General features: G+C 49.9%; 1 protein-coding gene across 5 annotated transcripts in view; it reads right to left on the minus strand.

Moving 5' to 3' along the window:
• Nucleotides 1–20197, minus strand: part of LOC140403839 (ankyrin repeat and fibronectin type-III domain-containing protein 1-like) — a 453883-nt gene that overhangs the window by 168596 nt on the left and 265090 nt on the right. For all 5 annotated transcript variants that reach the window (XM_072492020.1, XM_072492021.1, XM_072492017.1 and 2 more), the window contains 3 exons: nucleotides 17535–17632; nucleotides 5799–5889; nucleotides 4314–4421 (listed from right to left, as the gene is read on the minus strand). In XM_072492020.1, coding sequence (XP_072348121.1) covers nucleotides 4314–4421; nucleotides 5799–5889; nucleotides 17535–17632 — 297 coding nt within the window. The remainder of the gene's footprint in view (nucleotides 1–4313; nucleotides 4422–5798; nucleotides 5890–17534; nucleotides 17633–20197) is intronic.

Consider the following 20197-nt stretch of genomic DNA (forward strand, 5'->3'; position numbering starts at 1 on the left):
TTCCATATTAACCAGCTTAAGGCATATGGCCCACAGTCCAACCACGCACATCACGTCATGCTCGACGCAGCAGACCACACCCCACCCACAGCCAACGTATCCCTACCCTTCCCCAACACGCCCACCATATCCACGGACTTGCCCTCGACTCCACCCCCGACCTCTAGACTCCGCCCCAGAACGCCCACAGACAGCAGCAGCAGCGACAGCGACTGTGACTCAGACAATAGCCACAGCACGCCTCCCTACTATCCCCAGGCAACAGGACCCACACCCAGCGAATCTGACCACGATTCGAGTGATCCCTTCCTCATCAAATTCCTCAACAAACCCCACCAAAGACCACCACCCTACGATGACGATTCCGTCCCCACAGAACTAGACACCACCTTTTGGCACAGCGACAATTCATACAGGCTCGTCCGGAACGACGAGATGGACCCCAAATCGCACCATGCAGCCCAATCAGCCCTTATACACTCGAGAGTTTGGCATCCGGGAGAAGATGACGACTTTGAGTCTGACTCCCAAAGCGAGAACCCCTTTGCGACCCTGTTCGCAACTGATAACTGAGGTGTCCAGATAATGTTTTAAAAGGAACCGCTTGGGAGAAACGGTGTCCTTTCTGATGGAACCTGCAGCATGTTGTTTAATGTTGTTTGTTACTGTTATTGTTATATGTTGTATGCAAGATCGGAATTTTTTTTTTTCCACGGCCCCACGCCATATTTGTCTGCAGAAACCTATGAAAACTTGCCAGCACGCTCATCGGCAGAAACCGCTGAGAGTTTGCCAGCCCCCGCTCATAACTGCTCTTCTGGTTCGAAGGTAGAACCAATACGGCAACCCCCACGATGACTACATTTCTTGCCCGTTCCTGACGGTTGCTCAGGCAGTGGAGAAACGGCATTGGACTCCGCCCTGCCTGAGGACCCCACCTCTGGTCAGCTACACTCGGGTAGAGCACATACGGCATTGATCACCGTCCTACCCGGGGATTCCATCCAACTCTTACCCGTCGCGGCCCATACGCACCTCATTTCGGTACTCTTGGTTCAAAAAGTTTTGTTTTATTTTCGGTCAACCCTTAGGTTGCTATCCCTCTGCTATTTACATCCTCAAACATTTGGATGGTAAATCGCACAGCCTGCGAGACGACTCGCACTGTTTCAGTATTTGTTAAGTGTGTCTTGTCCTGAATATTCGGTTTTAAAAAAAATGAGGGAGTCACACATGGTGACAAATTGTAAAGGGAGAATTGCCACAAAAGGACAGACATACTAACAGACGAGATATTAACCAAGATAGTAACAGCAACTATGCTTGATCCCACCGAACTCCAGAAGCCCCAAGGAAAGAAAGGAAGAGAAGAGAAAGAAGAAGAACAATGAGGACATTGTCCGTGTTGATCACCGCCATTAAAATTGTATTCGCTTGCGCGCGAACGCGAACCCCCTGACCCCAACCCCCCCCGGCCGTTAATGATTCACTTCCCCATAGCACCCAGAGCCCAGTAACAGGCAACACCAGACCATCATGGTGTGATAAGCTCATAACATGGTACTCCCTTTCCTACGTAGTCGAATCCCTATTAGTGTTGGCGATACTCTGCAGCACCGCGCAGACTATCCGCATGAGGAAATGGCGAAGGAGAGCCTACCGCGCTCGCACCCCGGTATCCAGAATGAGATCCCCTATTTTCGGTTTTCACCAGGCCCCTGATCTACAAAAAAGACCATTTGTGTTGCATCTTTTGTAAATAAAGAAATGGAAATATTGTACACCCCTGTGCTTGCCTGCCAAGCCAGAGGAAAAATGTGAATGCTGCTATTATTTTGTATTGTTTAGGAAGTTAATATGACTGAATGTTTTAGTGAGTGTAGTTTATTGAGGACAGTTAGAGGTACTGTTTTTTTAATGTTGTAACGCATGTCCCTGTTTTGACATAGCGCCACTTAGAAATAGTTAGTTGAAATTTTTACTGCATAGTTATGGTCAGTGTAGAGGCCATGGAAGAGTGCTCTCCGGGTCAGGGAATGATGACAACGCAGTTCTGTGATCCTTCACGCTTCGCGTTAGGGATCACAGTGTAGCCACCTGGGTTGGCCACTTCCCGACTTAAAATGGAGAACCGCAAAGACTACAGGGAAATTCAGCCAACACTGGCAAAAACTAGCAAGTGCAGAAATCCTGTGTATTAGAACTTGCAAAAGCCCAGACAGCACTGATACCAGCAGCCATCTGCATAGTAATGAGCGATCCCCGGGCACAATTGAAACACTTAAGGTGAATAAGGCCAAGCCAGACTCCTCGGCGCCAGCAGGAGCCAAGATAAAGAAAGGCCAACGGACATTTAGGGACCGCCCAGCGATCAGGGAACTCCAGTATTGGAGAAATCGATCCAAGTGATCGGAACGCAGGTACGGGGTCCGCCCCGAAGGGTGGGAAGCCCCTGGGGACTATAAAGTAAAGCCCCCAAGTTCAAATCGGTCTTCTTGGCAGGGTCACGCAGCAGCGAATCAACCCTTGAGAGTAAACTGCCCAAGCTGCCGCACCAACCAAGTAAGTCTCCAGTCGATGCTCGCTACGAGATAGGCGCTCCTAGCTACCAGTCCATACCAGCTTTTGAATCCTGCAGACTCAGATCGGACAAAAGGCCATTTGTTCCCCTGACCTGGTGGGCCAATTCCGAAGCTAAGTATAGGCCTTTTAGTGATAGAGAATAGTCTAGAAAGTAGAGTTTATGCATGAGTAGTGATTTACTGTGTATAATAAATGTGTTTTGATTTGAATCTTACTAATTGGTGTGTTGAGCTATTGATCAGTACTTGAACTTGAACCTCGTGGCGGTATCATAAAGACACCCGGCGACTCTAGAGCAAAGGTTATAGAAACAGAGCAAATTAAGTAAAGATACAATGGGCAACATTTAAGAGCCAACCAAAAGTTAGCAACACCTTTCAGGGTGCTCCTTTCTAGAGTAAAGACAGTTATAACTACTCAGTTTTAATATCATTGGGTGGAATTTTTCCATTTGTTTGCAGAGTGATGCAGTGAGTGGGAAAAGTGGCGTTGAAGCTGTCAGCCCCAATGCCGGCTTTCTCTGCCATATCATTATCCTGCTAGAAAAGGAAACCTCGACGAGACGTGTCCCGTGACATCATGCTGGCAATCAGAGCCCACCCCGTCAGCAACTTTTCTTTTACAAGATCAGGATGCCATTTCTAAAGGCCGTCCCGACAGAATGCCCTCTCCCCGCTCCACCCCAACCCCCGCCCTGCGCTGACCCCTGGCACTGCCCGGGTACTGCTTTGGGAGACCTGTCGTATCTCATTTCGCCGTGCCCTCATGCCGACGTGAATGGATAATGTAATGGCCTGACGTAGGGGTCTGGCAACCGCAGGCAAATGTATTGTATTGGGGTTCCCGACGTTGAATGTCAGGATTCCCGTTACGTCTTTGGTGGAGGCGGAGGACAGGGACAATCACGTCACACTTTTACATCAGTGTGAAACACGATGTGGGTCTCTCACAGGATTTACGGCTCTGTCACCGATCCACACGACAAAAACAGGAGCGGAAATTCCTCCCCCTCCCCCCCCCCCCATTGTTTTAAATGGAGAGCCCCAACTAATTTTCTTCCATCCTCATTTGTAAGGCTTTGGCCAGGCGGGACTGGAAATTCCCACCAAAAGGCGATAGAAAACCAAATTGCTGGTTTTCTGTCCTGCCTTTGACAGGTTCTACTATGGGTGGACAGTTTCATGGGTGCGTCCGGAGCACTGGCCTCGTGCCATCCTTCAACAATAGGCCCTTACCAATAAATACTTCACCAATAAATCTGGAATATAAAAACTAGTCTCAGTAATGGTGACCATGACAAGTCTCATGGATTGTCTTAAAGACCCACCCAGATCATTAATGGCCTTTAGGGAAGGGAATCTGCTGTCCTTACCTGGTCTGGTTTACATGTGAATCCAGATCGAGCAATGTGGTTGACTCTTAACTACCCTCTGAAATGTCCCAACAGGCTACTCAGTGCAAGGCAGTGTCAGAGCCACACGGGGCGGTGGAGTCACCCAATAAACTCCCCGGAGAATAGTTTCCAGCAGGGATGAACTGTCCAGTGAAGTCCAACTGGCCACATCTGGTGACCTGCTGTTGTGCGAAGATTTTATTTATTGTGTACCAATGTGACAATCCAATCAGCCAATTGATATCTAGGCCTGGTCACCTGACTCAACTGATGAGACGTTGGGCTGGGGGGAGGTTAGGCCATGACCAATAATGATGTTTAGATTTGCTGTACTGACCCAAGAAGAAACTACGATGCCGTGGAGCCTTGACCTGGTCCAGAAGCTGCTGCACTGCTTGGCTTTGGTCCTTCTGCCTCAGCTTAACTTGACTGCACTCTTTCCAACCTGCATGAGGATCAGAGGCCACATTTAAACATCCACAGTTCTCCCGGGAATTCTCAGTTTTTAGAATAGACACATTGTTGTAGGTACAGCTTGGCACTGGACTTGCAGTGGGTCTTCTACTCTCATCTGGGGAGGTGGTCCTGCCTCCGAGAGCTGCCGGGAGCATTGGCCATTCCTGGATCTGCAGGGAGTCCTTAAGAACCGGTGCGCCGGCGAGGGAGCTGGAATTTAAGGTCAGTCCAGGACCTTTCTGGAGCTAGGCTGGAAGGCCCTGGCAAGTGGGGCTGGAGATGAGGGGGTGGGGGGGCCATGATGGACAGGGCAGAGGAAGCTGGGGAACCCAAGTTGGGAAGATATGGAGGGTGGGGGAATTGTTGCCTCTGATTGGCAGAAGAGACCCGTAGAGGTGGTTCCCTGTCCCATCTCCACTTGGCCGGCCATCAGCTCGAGCAGTGAGAGTTTGTACGGCTGCACATTTGGTGTGGGCCTCTTGCGACTTCGGTTCCATCACAGCAGTGGTAGGGTGAGGCCTTTAATTGGCCATTTAAGGCCCTCAACTAGCCCATGGGCGAGCGGGGAGCAGATGGGTAGCTGCCAGGAATGGTACCCACAGCCTGTCCACGGGAAAGTTGTAAAGTTCTTTACCTGAATCATCAGCAGAATCGGGAATTAAAGGCAAAAATTAATTTCACAATAAAGATACAGTGGGGTAGAAATTTGTCACAGGTGGTGGTGTAAAGCAGGTGGTCTACCACTGAACGTGAAACCCCACCCCCCCCCCAAATACCCCACCCGGTACTGAGTTCTATTGACAGGACCAATACCTCCTGCTTTGTGTTGCCCACTAGAATGAATTTCTACCCCCATTACTTCAACCACTAAAATACCCTCTGTATTCAAAAGACTACTGGATGCTGACTGAATTGTGCTGTTCTGCGGCTCGGGAGATCTCAGTCTCACCTCTGAGTCAGAGGGTTGTGGGTTCAAGTCCCACACCAGGCACAAAAATCTAGGTCACAAAATCCCAGCGTAGCACTGAGGGGATGCTGCACAGTCGGAGGCCTCAGCTTTCAGACAATAAACTGAGACCCTCTGAGGTGGAAGTAGAAGATTCCCTGAAAGTGTTTCAAAAAGGGCAGCGGAGTCAACTCAAAAGTCCTGGCCAACACCGGTCCTTGAACCAACAAATTAAAAAAATTATCCCATCATCGACTCATTGTTTGTGGGACTTTGCTGTGCAATAATTGGCTGAATTCTCTATGTTACAACAGCTACTGCACTTCATTGATGGTCGAGTGCTTTGGGGCACCCTGAAAGGAGATATATAAATGCAAACCTTTCTTGCAGAGCTTAATCGACAATAATCACACCACTTACGGGATGGAGTAGCACAGGGAGGTGTTGATACCTTTGGTGGTCCCCAGCCTTTCGCATTGTAAGCTGAAACACGCACGTAGTACAGAGATCCCTGAGGACAGGAGAGAAGAGGGTAAACGTTATGCGACTCTCGTTCAGTGTTGCTTCATTGATTTCAGCTGGGCACACGTATCCTTGGGGGAGGAACGGACAATGTCATCTGTCTGGGTTCCAGATTCCCACTGCAGTTTAGTGAGGTATTGGAAAAGTTGTGAGCAAAGTACATGACTTGACCAGGGATCGTTGCTGGATCTCAAGACACAGGTGAGTGAGTGCAGGATACAGGTCGTGGGGAGGGGGGGGTCATTGAAGGGCAGTGGCTTTCAGTACCCCTCCATTCCAATGCCCAGGTTCCTTGATTGGGCGCGGAGTGCCTGACAATGAGGGAGCCCCCTGGTTGGGAAGCACGGGAAAGCCATGTGACTCCCAGTTAACCCCTGAGCCACCACTAAATTCCAGTCAGCTCAAAGCTAATTGGCATCAGCTGCCCCATTGATGAGTCTAATTGAAATCCTGCCAGAAGCAGATGAGATTGCCGCATGGGCCCATTCCCACACCCAACTTAATCGGAGATTTCCCCGCCACCAGGAGACTGATGCACAGCCTCTCCAGCGATGAAGTGGGTTCAGCTGCCATTTCTCCCACTGCAAGGGCCTAAATTAAATTCCACCCACTGTCCTATCTTCCCCACTTGGACTGATAGGCGCTAAAGACCAATTGTAGCCCCCTAACCCTGCACTTCCTGTGTCATTAACTAGAAATCCCTCATCAAAACTGTCCACATCACACTACATCTCAAAAAAACAAAACCCCACAGGACGAGGTTATCTCAAGGCTGTAAATCTTGGGTGGGATTCTCCACTCCCGCGCCGAAGTGACCACGCCGTCGTGAACGCCGTTGAGGTTCACGACGGCGCGAAACGGCCCCTATCCCGACCGATTCAGGCCCCGACAATGAGCTAGGATCGGGGCCGCGTCATCTACACGCGCCAGGCCTTGTCGCCGCGTAAAGGCGGCGCCGCATAGATGACGTGGCCGGCGCCGCATAACTGGCGTCACCCGCGCATGAGTGGTTGCCGTTCTCTCTGAGTCCGCCCCGCAAGAAGATGGCGGACGGATCTTGCGGGGCCACGGAAGGAAGGAGGTCCTCCTTCAGAGAGGACGGCCCGACGATCGGTGGGCACCGATCGCGGGCCATCCCACATTTGAGGTCCCCCCTGGTGCAGGATCCCCCCTCACCGCCCCCCCCCCCCCCCCCCGCAGGCCGCCCCCCCCCCCCCCCAGCGTTCCCACGCTGTTCCTGACGGCAGTGACCAGGTGTGGACGGCGCCGGGGGGGGAACCCGCCGTTTTGGGCTGGCCGCTCGGCCCATCCGGGCCTGAGAATAGCGGGGGTGCCGGAGAATCGCCATTTTTGGTGTCTCCGGCGATTCTCCGGCCTGCGGCTCGCGGAACTCGACGGGGCCGTTCCCGCCGCTTGGGAGAATCGCGGGAGGGCGTTGGACCGGCGTCGCGGGAAATTTTGCCGGCCCAGGCGATTCTCCCAACCGGCGCGGGAGTGGAGAATCTCGCCCCTTATCTCCTGACTCTGAAATCTTTGAGTCACATTATCTGGACTTCCAGATAAAGCCAGGATCTTACAATTACTCCGAGGCACTGACAGCTCTCTCTGTGACAAATGCATGTGTGTGTTTGAAAAGCAGTGTCGGGGATATCATAAACCACAACAGTAAAGCTTGCGAACTTGATCAATGTCACTGAGACGCATAGAAATGCTGTAGCCTGAAAATTAGCAACACCAGTCTGAGTGCGTGACACAAACTACAGTGCTACAGATGATTTGGTTTTGCTTTGTTAACTCAGGCTCAGGGTTTGATATCTGGCACCTTAACTCAATGTTCACTCTTCATTCATCCTTCGAGCAGTATGGGTGCACCTACACCGTACGGACTGCAGCAGTTTGTGAAGAAGGTTCGCCACCGCCTTCTCAAGGGGGCAATTAGGGATGGGCCATAGCCTGGCCAACGACATCCATGAAACAATCTATAAAAATATGAACCTAGACCATGATTTTTATTATTCATTCTTAGGATGGGGCATCGTTGGCAAGGCACTGTTGCCTATTCCTAGTTAGCCTTCGGAAGGTGGTGGTGAGCCATCTTCTTGAACCACTGCAGTTTATGTGGTGTTGATACACCCACAGTGTTGGCAGGGAGGGAGTTCCAGGATTTTGACACAATGACAGTGAATGAACGGTGGTATATTTCCAAGTTCCGTTGCACTCCTGACTTGTGTTTTGCACATAGTGAACTGATTTTGGGGAGTCAGATGAGTTACTCACTGCAGAAGTCCTAGCCTCTGACTTGCTCTGGTAGCTACAGTATTTACATGGCTGGTCCAGTTCAGTTTCTGGTAAGTGGTAACCCTCCTGGGATTTGATGGTGTGGGATTCAGCGATTCTAATGTCCCTGAATGTGAAAAGGAGATGATTATTCTCTCTTATTGGAGATGGTTTTTTGCCTCACTGTCCTGCGATTGTTATTTGCCAATTATCAGCTCAAGTCTCTGTGTTGTCCAGGTAGGGTGAAGGATGATTTCGATACCTAAAGAGAAAAATTGAGGCAATAGAACAGTGCAGTGATGTGAGTAATCAGAGGCAATGTGTATCAGGAAGGGACGGAAAGTTAACAGTGCATCAGCAAATAAGGTCAATGCGGGGAATCATAGAGTCACAGAGATCTACAGCACAGAAAAGGCCCTTCGGCCCATCGCACCTGCCCCAGTCAAAAAGAACCACCTAACTATTCTAATCCCATTTTCCAGCACTTGCCCATAACCTTGTCTGCCTTGGCATCGCAAGTGGACATCTAAATGTTTCTCAAATGTTATGAGGGTCTCTGCCTCCACCACCTTCCAGATAGTGAGTTCCAGACTCCCACCACCCTCTGGGTGAAAAGGTTTTCCTCACATCTCCTCTAAACCTCCTGGGCCTTACCTTAAAACTATGTCTCCTGATAGTAAAAAAATAAAACTGAAAGTTCTTAACCTGAATGTGCAAAGCATCTGCAGTAAGATAGAAGAATTAATGGCACAAATAGAGATAAATAGGTTTAGATTTAGTCACCTTTACAGGGACATGGTTAGAAGATGATCAAGGTTGGGAGATAAATGGTGCAGAGTACACAACATTTGGAAAAGTCAGCCAGGATGGAAAACGAGGAGGGGTTGTCCTGATTTTTTAAAAATATGATTTTATTGAGGTAGTTATGGTTTTATAACAACAGAAGAAACAATATACATGCAAATATAAACCTAGTGCAAAAGCCTTCTTCCTTCCTCACAGGTCCCACCTTTACTAACATCCTACTCTAAACTAAACCCCAACGCCCCTTCTGCTGACGGTTAATTTTCCCCAAAGAAGTCGACGAACGGTTGCCACCTCCGGGCAAACCCTAACATTGACCCTCTCAAGACGAACTTGATTTTCTCCAAACAGAGAAAGCTAGCCATGTCCGATAGCCAGGTCTCCGACTTCGGGGGCTTTGAGTCCCTCCATGCTAATAGTATCCGTCTCCGGGGCTACCAGGGAAGCAAAGGTCAGAACGTCTGCCTCTTTCTCTTCCTGGATTCCCGGGTCTTCTGACACTCCGAAAATCACCACCTCCGGACTCGGCGCCACCCTTGTTTTTAACACCGTGGACATGACATCTGCAAACCCCTGCCAGAAATCCCTAAGCTTTGGACATGTCCAGAACATATGGATATGGTTCGCTGGCCTCCCTCACACCTTGCACTCCTGTCTTTCACCCCAAAGAACCTGCTCATAGAATTTTCATAGAATTTACAGTGCAGAAGGAGGCCATTCGGCCCATCGAGTCTGCACCTGCTCTTGGAAAGAGCACCCTACCCAAGGTCAACACCTCCACCCTATCTCCATAACCTAGTTACCCCACCCAACACTAAGGGCAATTTTGGACACTAAGGACAATTTATCACGGCCAATCCACCTAACCTGCACATCTTTGGACTGTGGGAGGAAACCGGAGCACCCGGAGGAAACCCATGCACACACGGGGAGAACGTGCAGACTCCGCACAGACAGTGACCCAAGCCAGGTATCGAACCTGGGACCCTGGAGCTGTGAAGCAATTGTGCTAATCACTGTGCTACCGTGCTGCCTCATCCGGGCCACTGTAGGGTGAGCCCGGTGAACGACCTTAAATTGTATCAGGCTGAGCCTGGCGCATGTTGTGGACATGTTGACTACTCAATGCGTCCGCCCATAGACCATCCTCTATCTCACCTCCCAGCTCCTCCTCCCACTTGCGCTTCAGCTCCTCAGTCTGCGTTTCCTCTGACCCCATGAGTTCCTTGTAAATGTCAGAGACCCTCCCTTCTCCCATCCACAGGATACCCTGTCCCATATCCCCCTTGGTGGTAGGAGCGGGAAGGTTGAGACCTGCCTATGTAGGAAGTCCCACGCCTGTAGGTACCTAAATTAATATCCTCCCGTCAGTTTGAATTTCACCTCCAGTTCCCCCAAGCTGGGAAAGCTCCCTTCTATAAACATATCTCCCATCCTCTCAATCCCTGCTCTCTGCCATCTCCGGAACCTTCCATCCAGCCTCCCTGGGGCAAACCGGTGATTATCACAGATTGGGGCCCAGACCGATGCTCCCTCTGCTCCCACATGCCTCCTCCATTGCCCCCAGACTCTCAGGGCCGCCACCACCACGGGGCTGGTGGAGTACCGTGCTGGTGGGAACGGCAGAGGCGCCGTTACCAATGCCCCCAAACTAGTGCCCTTGCATGATGCCACCTCCACTTGCTCCCACACCGACCCCCCCCCCCCCACCCCACTTCCTAATCATGGCTATATTTGCCGCCCAATAATAATTACTAAAGTCCGGCAGCGCCAGCCCGCCCTCCCCCCGGCTCCGCTCCAGCATCCCCTTTTTAATTTGCGGTGTCTTACCCGCCCAAACAAAGCCAGTGATCACCTTATTGACCCGTTTAAAGAAGGACTGTGGAATAAAGATGGAGAGACACTGGAACACAAACAAGAATCTCGGGAGGACCGTCATTTTCACTGTCTGCACCCTCCTAGGTAGTGATAACGGGAGCGTGTCCCACCTTCGGAAATCATCCTTCATTTGGTCTACTAGTCGGGCCAGATTTAACTGGTGTAGCCATTCCCATTCCCGCGCCACCTGGATGCCTAGGCACCTAAAGCTTCCCCCTACCACCCGAAACGGCAGCTCCCCCAATCGCCTCTCCTGCCCCCTTGCCTGGATCGCGAACATCTCATTTTCCCCCATGTTCAATTTATAACCCGAAAACCGGCCAAATTCCCCCAGAATCCTCATAATTTCTTCCATCCCTTCTAGTGGGTCTGAAACATATAGGAGCAGGTCGTCTGCGTATAGCGAGACCCTATGTTCCACTCCACCCCGGACCAACCCCTTCCAGCCCCTTGAAGCTCTCAACGCAATTGCCAGCAGCTCTATGGCCAGTGCAAACAGCAGTGGAAAGAGGGGGCATCCCTGTCTCGTCCCCTGGTGCAGCCTGAAATAGTCCGATGTTGACCTGTTCGTCCGTATGCTTGCCACGGGGCCTGATGCAGCCGTCTAACCCAGTCAATGAAGCCCCGCCCAAATCCAAACCGCCCCAAAACCTCTCACAGGTATTCCCATTCCACCCGATCAAATGCCTTCTCTGCGTCCATTGCGACCACTACCTCCACGTCCCTACCCTCTGGGGGCATCATGATCACATTCAGCAACCTTCTTACGTTGGCCGCCAACTGCCTACCCTTAACGAATCCCGTCTGGTCCTCCCCTATCACGTCCGGAACGCAGTCTTCGATCCTCGAGGACAAGATTTTGGCCAACAGTTTGCCGTCTACGTTTAGTAGGGAGATCGGTCTGTAGGACCCACATCGCTCCAGGTCCTTGTCCCGCTTCAGGATCAATGAGATCATGGCCTGTGACATCGTTGGGGCAAGCACCCCATGCTCCCTTGCCTCATTGAATGTCCTCATCAACAGCAACCCCAATATTCCAGAGAACATTTTATAAAACTCCACTGGGTACCCGTCCGGCCCCGGGGATTTACCCGCCTGCATGGCCTTCAGACCCTCCACTCTCCCTTCCAGCCCGATCGGGGCCACCAGCCCTTCTACCAACCCCTCGTCCACCTTCGGGAACTTCAGCCCCCCTAAAAATTGCCTCATCCCCTCCGGCCCAGCTGGGGGTTCCTACTCATACAACCTGCTGTGAAACTCCTTAAACGCCTTATTAACCCCTGCTGAATCTCCGACCAGGTTCCCGTCCCCGTCCCTTACTTTCCCTATCTCCCTGGCCGCCTCCCTCTTTCTAAGCTGCCGCACAAGCATTCTGCTGGCCTTCTCTCCGTATTCATAAATCGCCCCCTTGCCTTCCTCAGCTGCGCCACCGCCTTCCCTGTAGTTAACAAGCCAAACTCCGCCTGTAGTCTCCGTCGCTCCCTTAGAAGCCCTACATCTGGGGTCTCCGCATACCTCCTGTCGACCTGCAGTCCTTTATCAGTCGGTCTGTCTCCGCTCTGTCTGCCTTCTCCCTGTGGGCCCGTATCGAGATCAGCTCCCCGCTAACCACTGCTTTCAATGCCTCCCAGACCACTGCCGCCTAAACTTCACCCATGCGGTTAACTTCCAGGTAGTTCTGAATACATTTCCTCAGCTGCCCACACACCTCCTCATCCGCTAAAAGTCCCGTGTCCAGTCTCCAGTGCAGGCATTGGTCATCCTCCTTGCTCAACTGTAGGTCAACCCAGTGCGGGGCATGATTTGAGATTGTGATCGCCGAATACCCAATGTCCACCACCCCCATCAGTAGAGCCCTGTTCAGAATAAAAAAGTCAATCCGGGAATACACTTTTTGCACATGTGAGTAGAAGGAGAACTCCTTCACTCTTGGCCGCCCAAATCTCCATGGATCCACCCCCCCATTTGCTCCATAAACCCCTTTAGTTCCTTTTCCATTGCTAGCACCCTGCCTGTCCTTGAGCTCGATCGGTCTAGCCCTGGGTCAATGACTGCGTTAAAGTCCCCCCCCCCCCCCCCATGACCAACTTGTACGAATCCAGATCTTCCCCAAAATCCTCTTTATGAACTCCACATCATCCCAATTTGGTGCGTACACATTCGCGAGTACCACCGGCAGCTCCTCCAGCTTCCTGCTGACCATAATGTACCGACCTCCCACATCCGCAACTATTCTTCCCGCTTCGAATGACACTCGCTTGTTGATCAGGATCGCGACCCCTCTAGTCTTAGAGTCCATCCCCGAGTGAAAACCTGTCCGACCCATCGCTTCCTTAATCTAATCTGAGCAGTTACTCTAAGGTGCGTCTCCTACATCACCACGTCCACCTTCAGTCCCCTCAAATGAGTGAACACGCGTGCCCTCTTAACCCACCCATTTAGCCCTCTTACGTTCCATGTGATCAGCCTGGTTGGGGGGCGATACCTCCGCCGATCAGCCAGAACCTTTCTTGGGCCAGTCTCCAGCCCGTGCCCCACGCATCCGCCGGCCCGCCCCCAGGCAGCCTCCACCCCCGACCTCCCTTTTGTCCCACAGCAAAAGTCCCTCCCCCATCTGCAGAACATTTCCCCCCTCCCCCCCTAGTAACAGCGCTATGTAAACCAACCCCTTCAGCAAGCATAACATCTGGCCACCCACCACTGCGCTTCTGTGAGCTAGCCCGCCCAGCTAGCTGGGTGACCCCCGCCCATGGTGCCAGACATTTTCCCACCTATTGTTCCCTCCCCCCCCCTGCTCAGACACACATATGCAAAAGAAAAACAGTCCCAACACAATTGCCCGAAAGAAACACACAAAAAAAATCGAGCAGAAGATTCAACATCAAACATTCACACCTCCATTCCCCATCAGTGCAAATGCAAACTTTAACTCACACAGCTCTGTAACAGGCCCCAAATCAATACAGAAGGCATTACAAATAACGTCCGAAAAACAAGAAACTTTTTTCTTTTAACATGAGCGCTGCAGCAAAGTTCAAAGCTCTCAGTCCGCCCCAGTCCTTGCCTTCTGGCGAAGTCCAATCGCTTCCTCGAGCGACTCAAAATAAAAATGTTGGTCCTCATACGTGACCCAAAGACGGGCCAGATACAGCAGTCCAAACTTAACCTTTTTCTTGAAAAGGGTCGACTTTATCTGGTTGAACCCTGCTCTTCTCCTGGCCACATCCGCACTCAGATCCTGGTAGATACGCAGGATGCTGTTCTCCCATTTACAGCTCCGTGTCTGCCTGGCCAACCTTAAAATACGCTCCTTGTCCAGGTGCCTATGGAATCTAACCACCTTTGCCCTCGGGAGGTCCCCCACATGCGGCTTCCTCGCAAGCGCTCTGTGAGCCCTGTCCACCTCCAAGGGTCGGGAGAACGTCCCATCCCCCATTAACTTCTCGAACATTCCCGCTATGTAGGCCTCTGCGTCCGTTCCTTTGTACCCGTCCGGGAGACCAACAATTCTCAAGTTCTGCCGGCGGGACCTATTCTCTAGGTCTTCCACCTTCAACAGGAGCCTTTTCTGCTGATCTCTCAGCATTCCCACCTCCAACTCTACTGCTGTTTGATGTTCCTCCTGCTCAGTCAGCGCCTTCTCCACTTTCTGGATCGCCCGGTCTTGAGCATCCAGCCTAAGTTTCAGCCGCACAATCGATTCCTTAATCGGGTCCAAGCATTCCAGTTTCTGCTTGGCGAAGCCCCCCTGTATGAACTGCATCAGCTGCTCTATCGACCGCTGGGTCGTCAAGCCAGGACCCCGGTCGTCCGCCATGCTGTGCCCCGCTGCAGCTTCAGCCCAAGCCTTCTCTGTTCGCCTATTTCTTCCTTTGCAAGCACTTCTGGTCCACCTCTCCATGCACTGTTGTAGGAATCCACTTCACAATTGCGTCCACCATCAATTTACCGAATCAAGTCTGACAAAAAATTGGGGGAAAAGGTCCAAAGGACCGACCCGAGCGGGAGCCACCAAATGTGCGACCTACTCATTCATAGCCGCCACCGGAAGTCGGGGTAGTCCTGATTAACCTCCAAGAAATAGAACCAAATTATTTCTGCTAGGTAAGAACTTAGCTGATTGAGAGTTTTCCTCCTGATTCCGATTAACTTCAATTTTGCTAGGGCTAACCACTGCACCACTGGTAAACAGTAGAAATAAGGTATAGTTTTAAGTGAGCTTATCTGAATGTTTCTGTGCCTGGAAGGGTTGGATTCATGCTGGACAAAGTTGTTTGTATGTGTGGAGGTTGGTTAAGTTCCAACTGTGTTTCTATTGTGCTTAGAGAGGGCTATGGTGTGAAGAAAAAATAAAAGGCATAAGTGTGTGGGAGCTGCTTAGCCACTGGGGCTTTGTAAGGTAGAAAAGCTTTTAAGTTTGAAATTAGCCCCTGGGGAGGCGGTGGCATCGCGTATTGTCATGGACTAGTAAACCAGAGACTCAGAGTAATGCTCTGGGGACCCAGATCCAAATCCCGCCACTGCAGATGGTGAAATTTGAATTCAATAAAAATCTGGAATTAAAAGTCTAATGATGTTGATTGTGTTGAAAATGTCCTTTAGGGAAGGAAATCTGCTGTCCTTATCTGGTCTGGCCTACATGTGACACCAGACCCACAGAATTGTGGTTGACTCTTAACTGTCTCCTCAAGGGTAATTAGGGAGGGGCAATAAATGCTGGCACCACCTGTGAAACCCATAAATGAATTAAAAATAAATCTATTAAGAGATAGCTAGTGAGAGAGAAGGCAGTTCTCACAGCTCTGCTAGGAGCAGGTTTTGAAGGCTAGAGAGGAAACATCTCTTTCAGCAGTGCTAGAAGAAAAGCATGGAGTAATGGTTAAGAAAACTAGTGCAGAGATCAAAAGAGCAGTTAGTAAAGGAAACCAGAGAAATGAAGAGAAGTTTCCAAGAAGTCTGAGGATAAAGGTACTAGAACAAGAGCACTGTTCAGTAAAGATAAACCTAGCTGAGAAGAAGGGTGAAACACGCGAAAGATATGTAGACCACGAGTTGAAATAACTATGGAAATCGCTGGCTGGATCTCGGAGTTTGTGTAAAAGCAGTTAGGACAAGAAGAATCGTGGTGCAAAATCCTGGACTCGATTCGCTGTTAAAACTGGCATGGAAGCTTTGTTTAAAAGTATCATTTGGAAAAGCAGGTCTGAATTTCGAATGCAAACTGCAAAGGGAAAGCATAATTAAAACAGAAGATCTGAAAGCGTGTTTTTGTGAGTGGAGTTTGAAAACTCTCAGTCCAAAGAGGCAATGCCAAGGTGCCAGGGTGACAGTGCCATGGTGTCCGGGTGCCAGTGCCAAGAACCGGGGCCTGAGGGGGAATCATGCCCATGAAAGGAGGGAGGGGGGCATGACAGGTTGTGGGGGGTGTGAAGGGGCCTCTGGAAGGGTGGGAGGGGTGAAACGTGGGGGTCCTGAATGGTGGGGGTTGCAAAAGGGGGCATGGGAAGGCCTGAAAAGTGGGGGGGGGGCTTGTGATACTTAGCAGGGTGTCCTCACCTGGGGGGGGGGGGGGGCGGGAATGCCCATGTATGTGGGGGGGGGGGTGACATTGCCCCTGGGTGGGGGTGGGGGGGGGGGGTTTGGGGGCTCCTCAAGCTCACTTAGAAATCGGAGAACCCTTTCAAAATGGTGGCCCAGTCTCTGAGGAGCCACTTTGGTCAGCGAGTTCAGCTCTCCAGTGATGGAAAGAATTCTATGTATGGGCTAACCCAGAGAGAAACTCCCCAGGACCTATTGCATTGACGAAGTGGTGGTAGATAGGGGGTGGGGGACTCACCAACGGAGCCAGGGAGAAACTCCCAGCAAAAGACGCCTGAAATGACAGAAACGTTTCCATTAGGTCATGCCTGATGTTTACTTTTCTCACAACTTCTGTATAAAAGTGTTCATCCTGTTCGACCTATACTCGATAAAACTAAAATAGCCATTTGGAGAACTTGCATACATTTACATATCAAAAATTATATACTGTACACATTTCTTCAAAATGCCACACGTCAACTCTCACACTTTCATAGAATCCATACAGTGCAGAAGGAGGTCATTCGGCCCATCGAGTCTGCACCGACCCTCTGAAAGAGCACTCTACCTAACCCCACTCCCCCATTCCAATCCTCTAACCCTGCGAATTGATCATTGTCAATCCACCTAACCGGCACATCTTTGGACTGTGGGAGGAAACCGGAGCACCCGGAGGAAACCCACGCAGACACGGGAAGGATGTGCAAACTCCACACAGACAGACACCCGAAGCCGGAACAGAACCCGGGTCCCTGGCGCTGTGAGGCAGCAGTGCTAACCACTGCAGATATCATGGTCCAGTGTATCCGCGGGCTGTAAGTGATGCAACATTTGATTTGTGAGTAGATTTTTAAAGATATACAGAAATGCATTGTAGATTGGAAGGTTGTAGGACAAAGAGATTTGAAGCTCTAGTTCTTCATTATCATGCTACAAATATGAATGTCAGCCAATCAGATCCAGTTTTCTGTGAGGTGAAAGTGCCCATGAATGGTTACCAAAGAATAGTCACGTTGAACCTTCAGGTGGTTAGGGGTTGGAATCTGAATTTGCAGTTTCAAACACAAGACTGGAATGTACGGTGCTGCCACTAACCGTTTTGAGGCCTTCGATTGCGTACTGCAGCTTCTTCAAGTCCTCGACAATAGCAACTCCAACTCTGGATTCAAAGGTTTCGGAGTGACTCCACTCCACTGAAAGAGATGGACACATTGAGATTGTCAATCTTGGAAATCCTCTCGCTGCCACCACTCCACCCCCACCCCCTTCCAGTGAAGCGTTCGTCAACTTCCATCTTTCTCACATTCGTGGGGTGTCCTACATTTAAGCTTTCTAAACTGAACCATACATATTGATTCCAAGTATAAAGCATCTCAGAGCACAGGATGAGGAATTATCATCATACACATACATGCACACACATCATAGTCACACCCTCACATATGCTCAGACGCACACACTACATGCACACAAACATGATCATGCACATACATGCACACTCACATACATCCACAAACATGAACACATACGCATGCATACTTGGACATATATGTTCTCACACACACATGCACACATGTTCGCACAGACACGCTCACACATGCAGACACTCCTATCCCCACTTTTCTGCTGTGCCATGCTCCGCTCCCCTTAAAGCAAAGGGAGTAATGTCAGAGTGAAGAGATTGATGTCACCCCTGACGCTGAAGCATTCTCACTGTGGAATGTCTGGAGGTCAGCTGGGTAAAATCAGATGGTTAAATCTATCTGTTTATTACACTCAACTGGTATTCTCCTTGTAAAGGCAAAGGGAGACCCCAATCAGGGACAAGAAATACCCACAGGGGCAGGGGTAGATACCATCAGCTGCTCAAGCACCACAAAGAGATGTTCAGCTTCTCAACCTGTGGTGATCTTTGTGACTCTTGTTCTCAGGCTGAATGTTGTAGTGTTCACAAAGACCACAAAGCATTACCAATCAATGGCATTACCATCATTGAATTCCCCCACCATAAATATCCTGGGGGTTACCATTGACCCAAAACAAAATGGAATAGCCATATAAATACTGTAGGAACAAGATCAGGTCGGAGGGTAGGAACCCTGCGGTGAGTAACTCACCGCCCGACTCCCCGAAGCCTGTCCACTATGTAGTTAGAGTTCTTTGAGGAAGTAACAAGGAAGTTGGACAAAGGAGAGCCAGTGGACATGATTTATTTAGATTTCCAGAAGGCCTTTGACAAGGTACCGCATAGGAGACTGTTAAATAAGTTAAGAGCCCATGGTGTTAAGGGTAAGATCCTGGCATGGATAGAGGATTGGCTGACTGGAAAAGACCCCTTTATCCCCACTCTTTGCCTTCTGCCAGAAGTTTCAGTTTCCCCAGAACCTTCTCCTCAATAATGGTCACTGCACTCCCCTCTGCCCCCTGGTTCTCCTGGAGTTTGGGCATCCCACTGGTGTCTTCCACCGTAACTATGCAAAGTAACTATTCAGTTTGTCTGCCATTTCTTTGTTTCTTATTATCACTTCTCCAGACACATTTTCTAGTGGTCCAATGTAAATTTTTGCCTCTCTCTTACCTTTTATATATTGAAAAAATCTCTTCCTATCTTCCTTTATATTACTAGCTAGCTTGTATTCGTACTTCATCTTCTCCCCCCTTATTGCTTTTTTAGTTGTCCTCTGCTTGCTTTTAAAGGCTTCCCAATCCCCTGGTTTCTCACTAATGCTCGCCACTTTGTATGCTTTTCCTTTAGCCTTTATACTGTCCTTGACATCCCTCGTCAGCCATGGATGCCTTGTCCTCCCCTTAGCATGTTTCCTCCTCCTTGGGATGAATTTCTGTTGTGCCTCCTTAATAACCCCCAAAAACCCCTGCCATTGCTGTTCCACAGTCTTCCCTGCTAGGCTCCTTCTCCAATCAACTCTGGCTAGCACCTCCCTCATGTCTTTGTAGTTACCCTTATATAATTGTAATACCGTTACATGGAATACAATGTTGACAAATGTGAGGTAATCCATTTTGATAGGAATAACAGCAAAAGGGATTATTATTTAAATGTTAAAATATTAAAACATGCTGCTGTGCCGAGAGACCTGGGTGTGCTAGTGCATGAGTCGCAAAAAATTGGTTTACAGGTGCAACAGGTGATTAAGAAGGCAAATGGCATTTTGTCCTTCATTGCTAGAGGGATGGAGTTTAAGACTAGGGCAGTTATGCTGCAATTGTATAAGGTGTCAGTGAGGCCACACCTGGAGTATTGTGTTCAATTTTGGTCTCCTTACTTGAGAAAGGACATACTGGCATTGGAGGGTGTGCAGAGGAGATTCACTAGGTTAATCCCAGAGCTGAAGGGGTTGGATTACGAGGAGACGTTGAGTAGACTGGGACTGTACTCGTTGGAATTTGGAATGATGAGGGGGGATCTTATAGAAACATATAAAATTATGAAGGGAATAGATAGGATAGATGCGGGCAGGTTGTTTCCACTGGCGGGTGAAAGCAGAACTAGGGGGCATCGCCTCAAAATAAGGGGAAGTAGATTTAGGACTGAGTTTAGGAGGAACTTCTTCACCCAAAGGATTGTGAATCTATGGAATGCTTTGCCCAGTGAAGCAGTTGAGGCTCCTTCATTAAATGTTTTTAAGATAAAGATAGATAGATTTTTGAAGAATAAAGGGATTAAAGGTTATTGGTGTTCGGGCTGGAAAGTGGAGCTGAGTCCACAAAGATCAGCCATGATCTCATTGAATGGTGGA

This window comes from Scyliorhinus torazame, chromosome 29 (assembly GCF_047496885.1).
Source record: "Scyliorhinus torazame isolate Kashiwa2021f chromosome 29, sScyTor2.1, whole genome shotgun sequence".
NCBI classification, from domain to species: domain Eukaryota; kingdom Metazoa; phylum Chordata; class Chondrichthyes; order Carcharhiniformes; family Scyliorhinidae; genus Scyliorhinus; species Scyliorhinus torazame.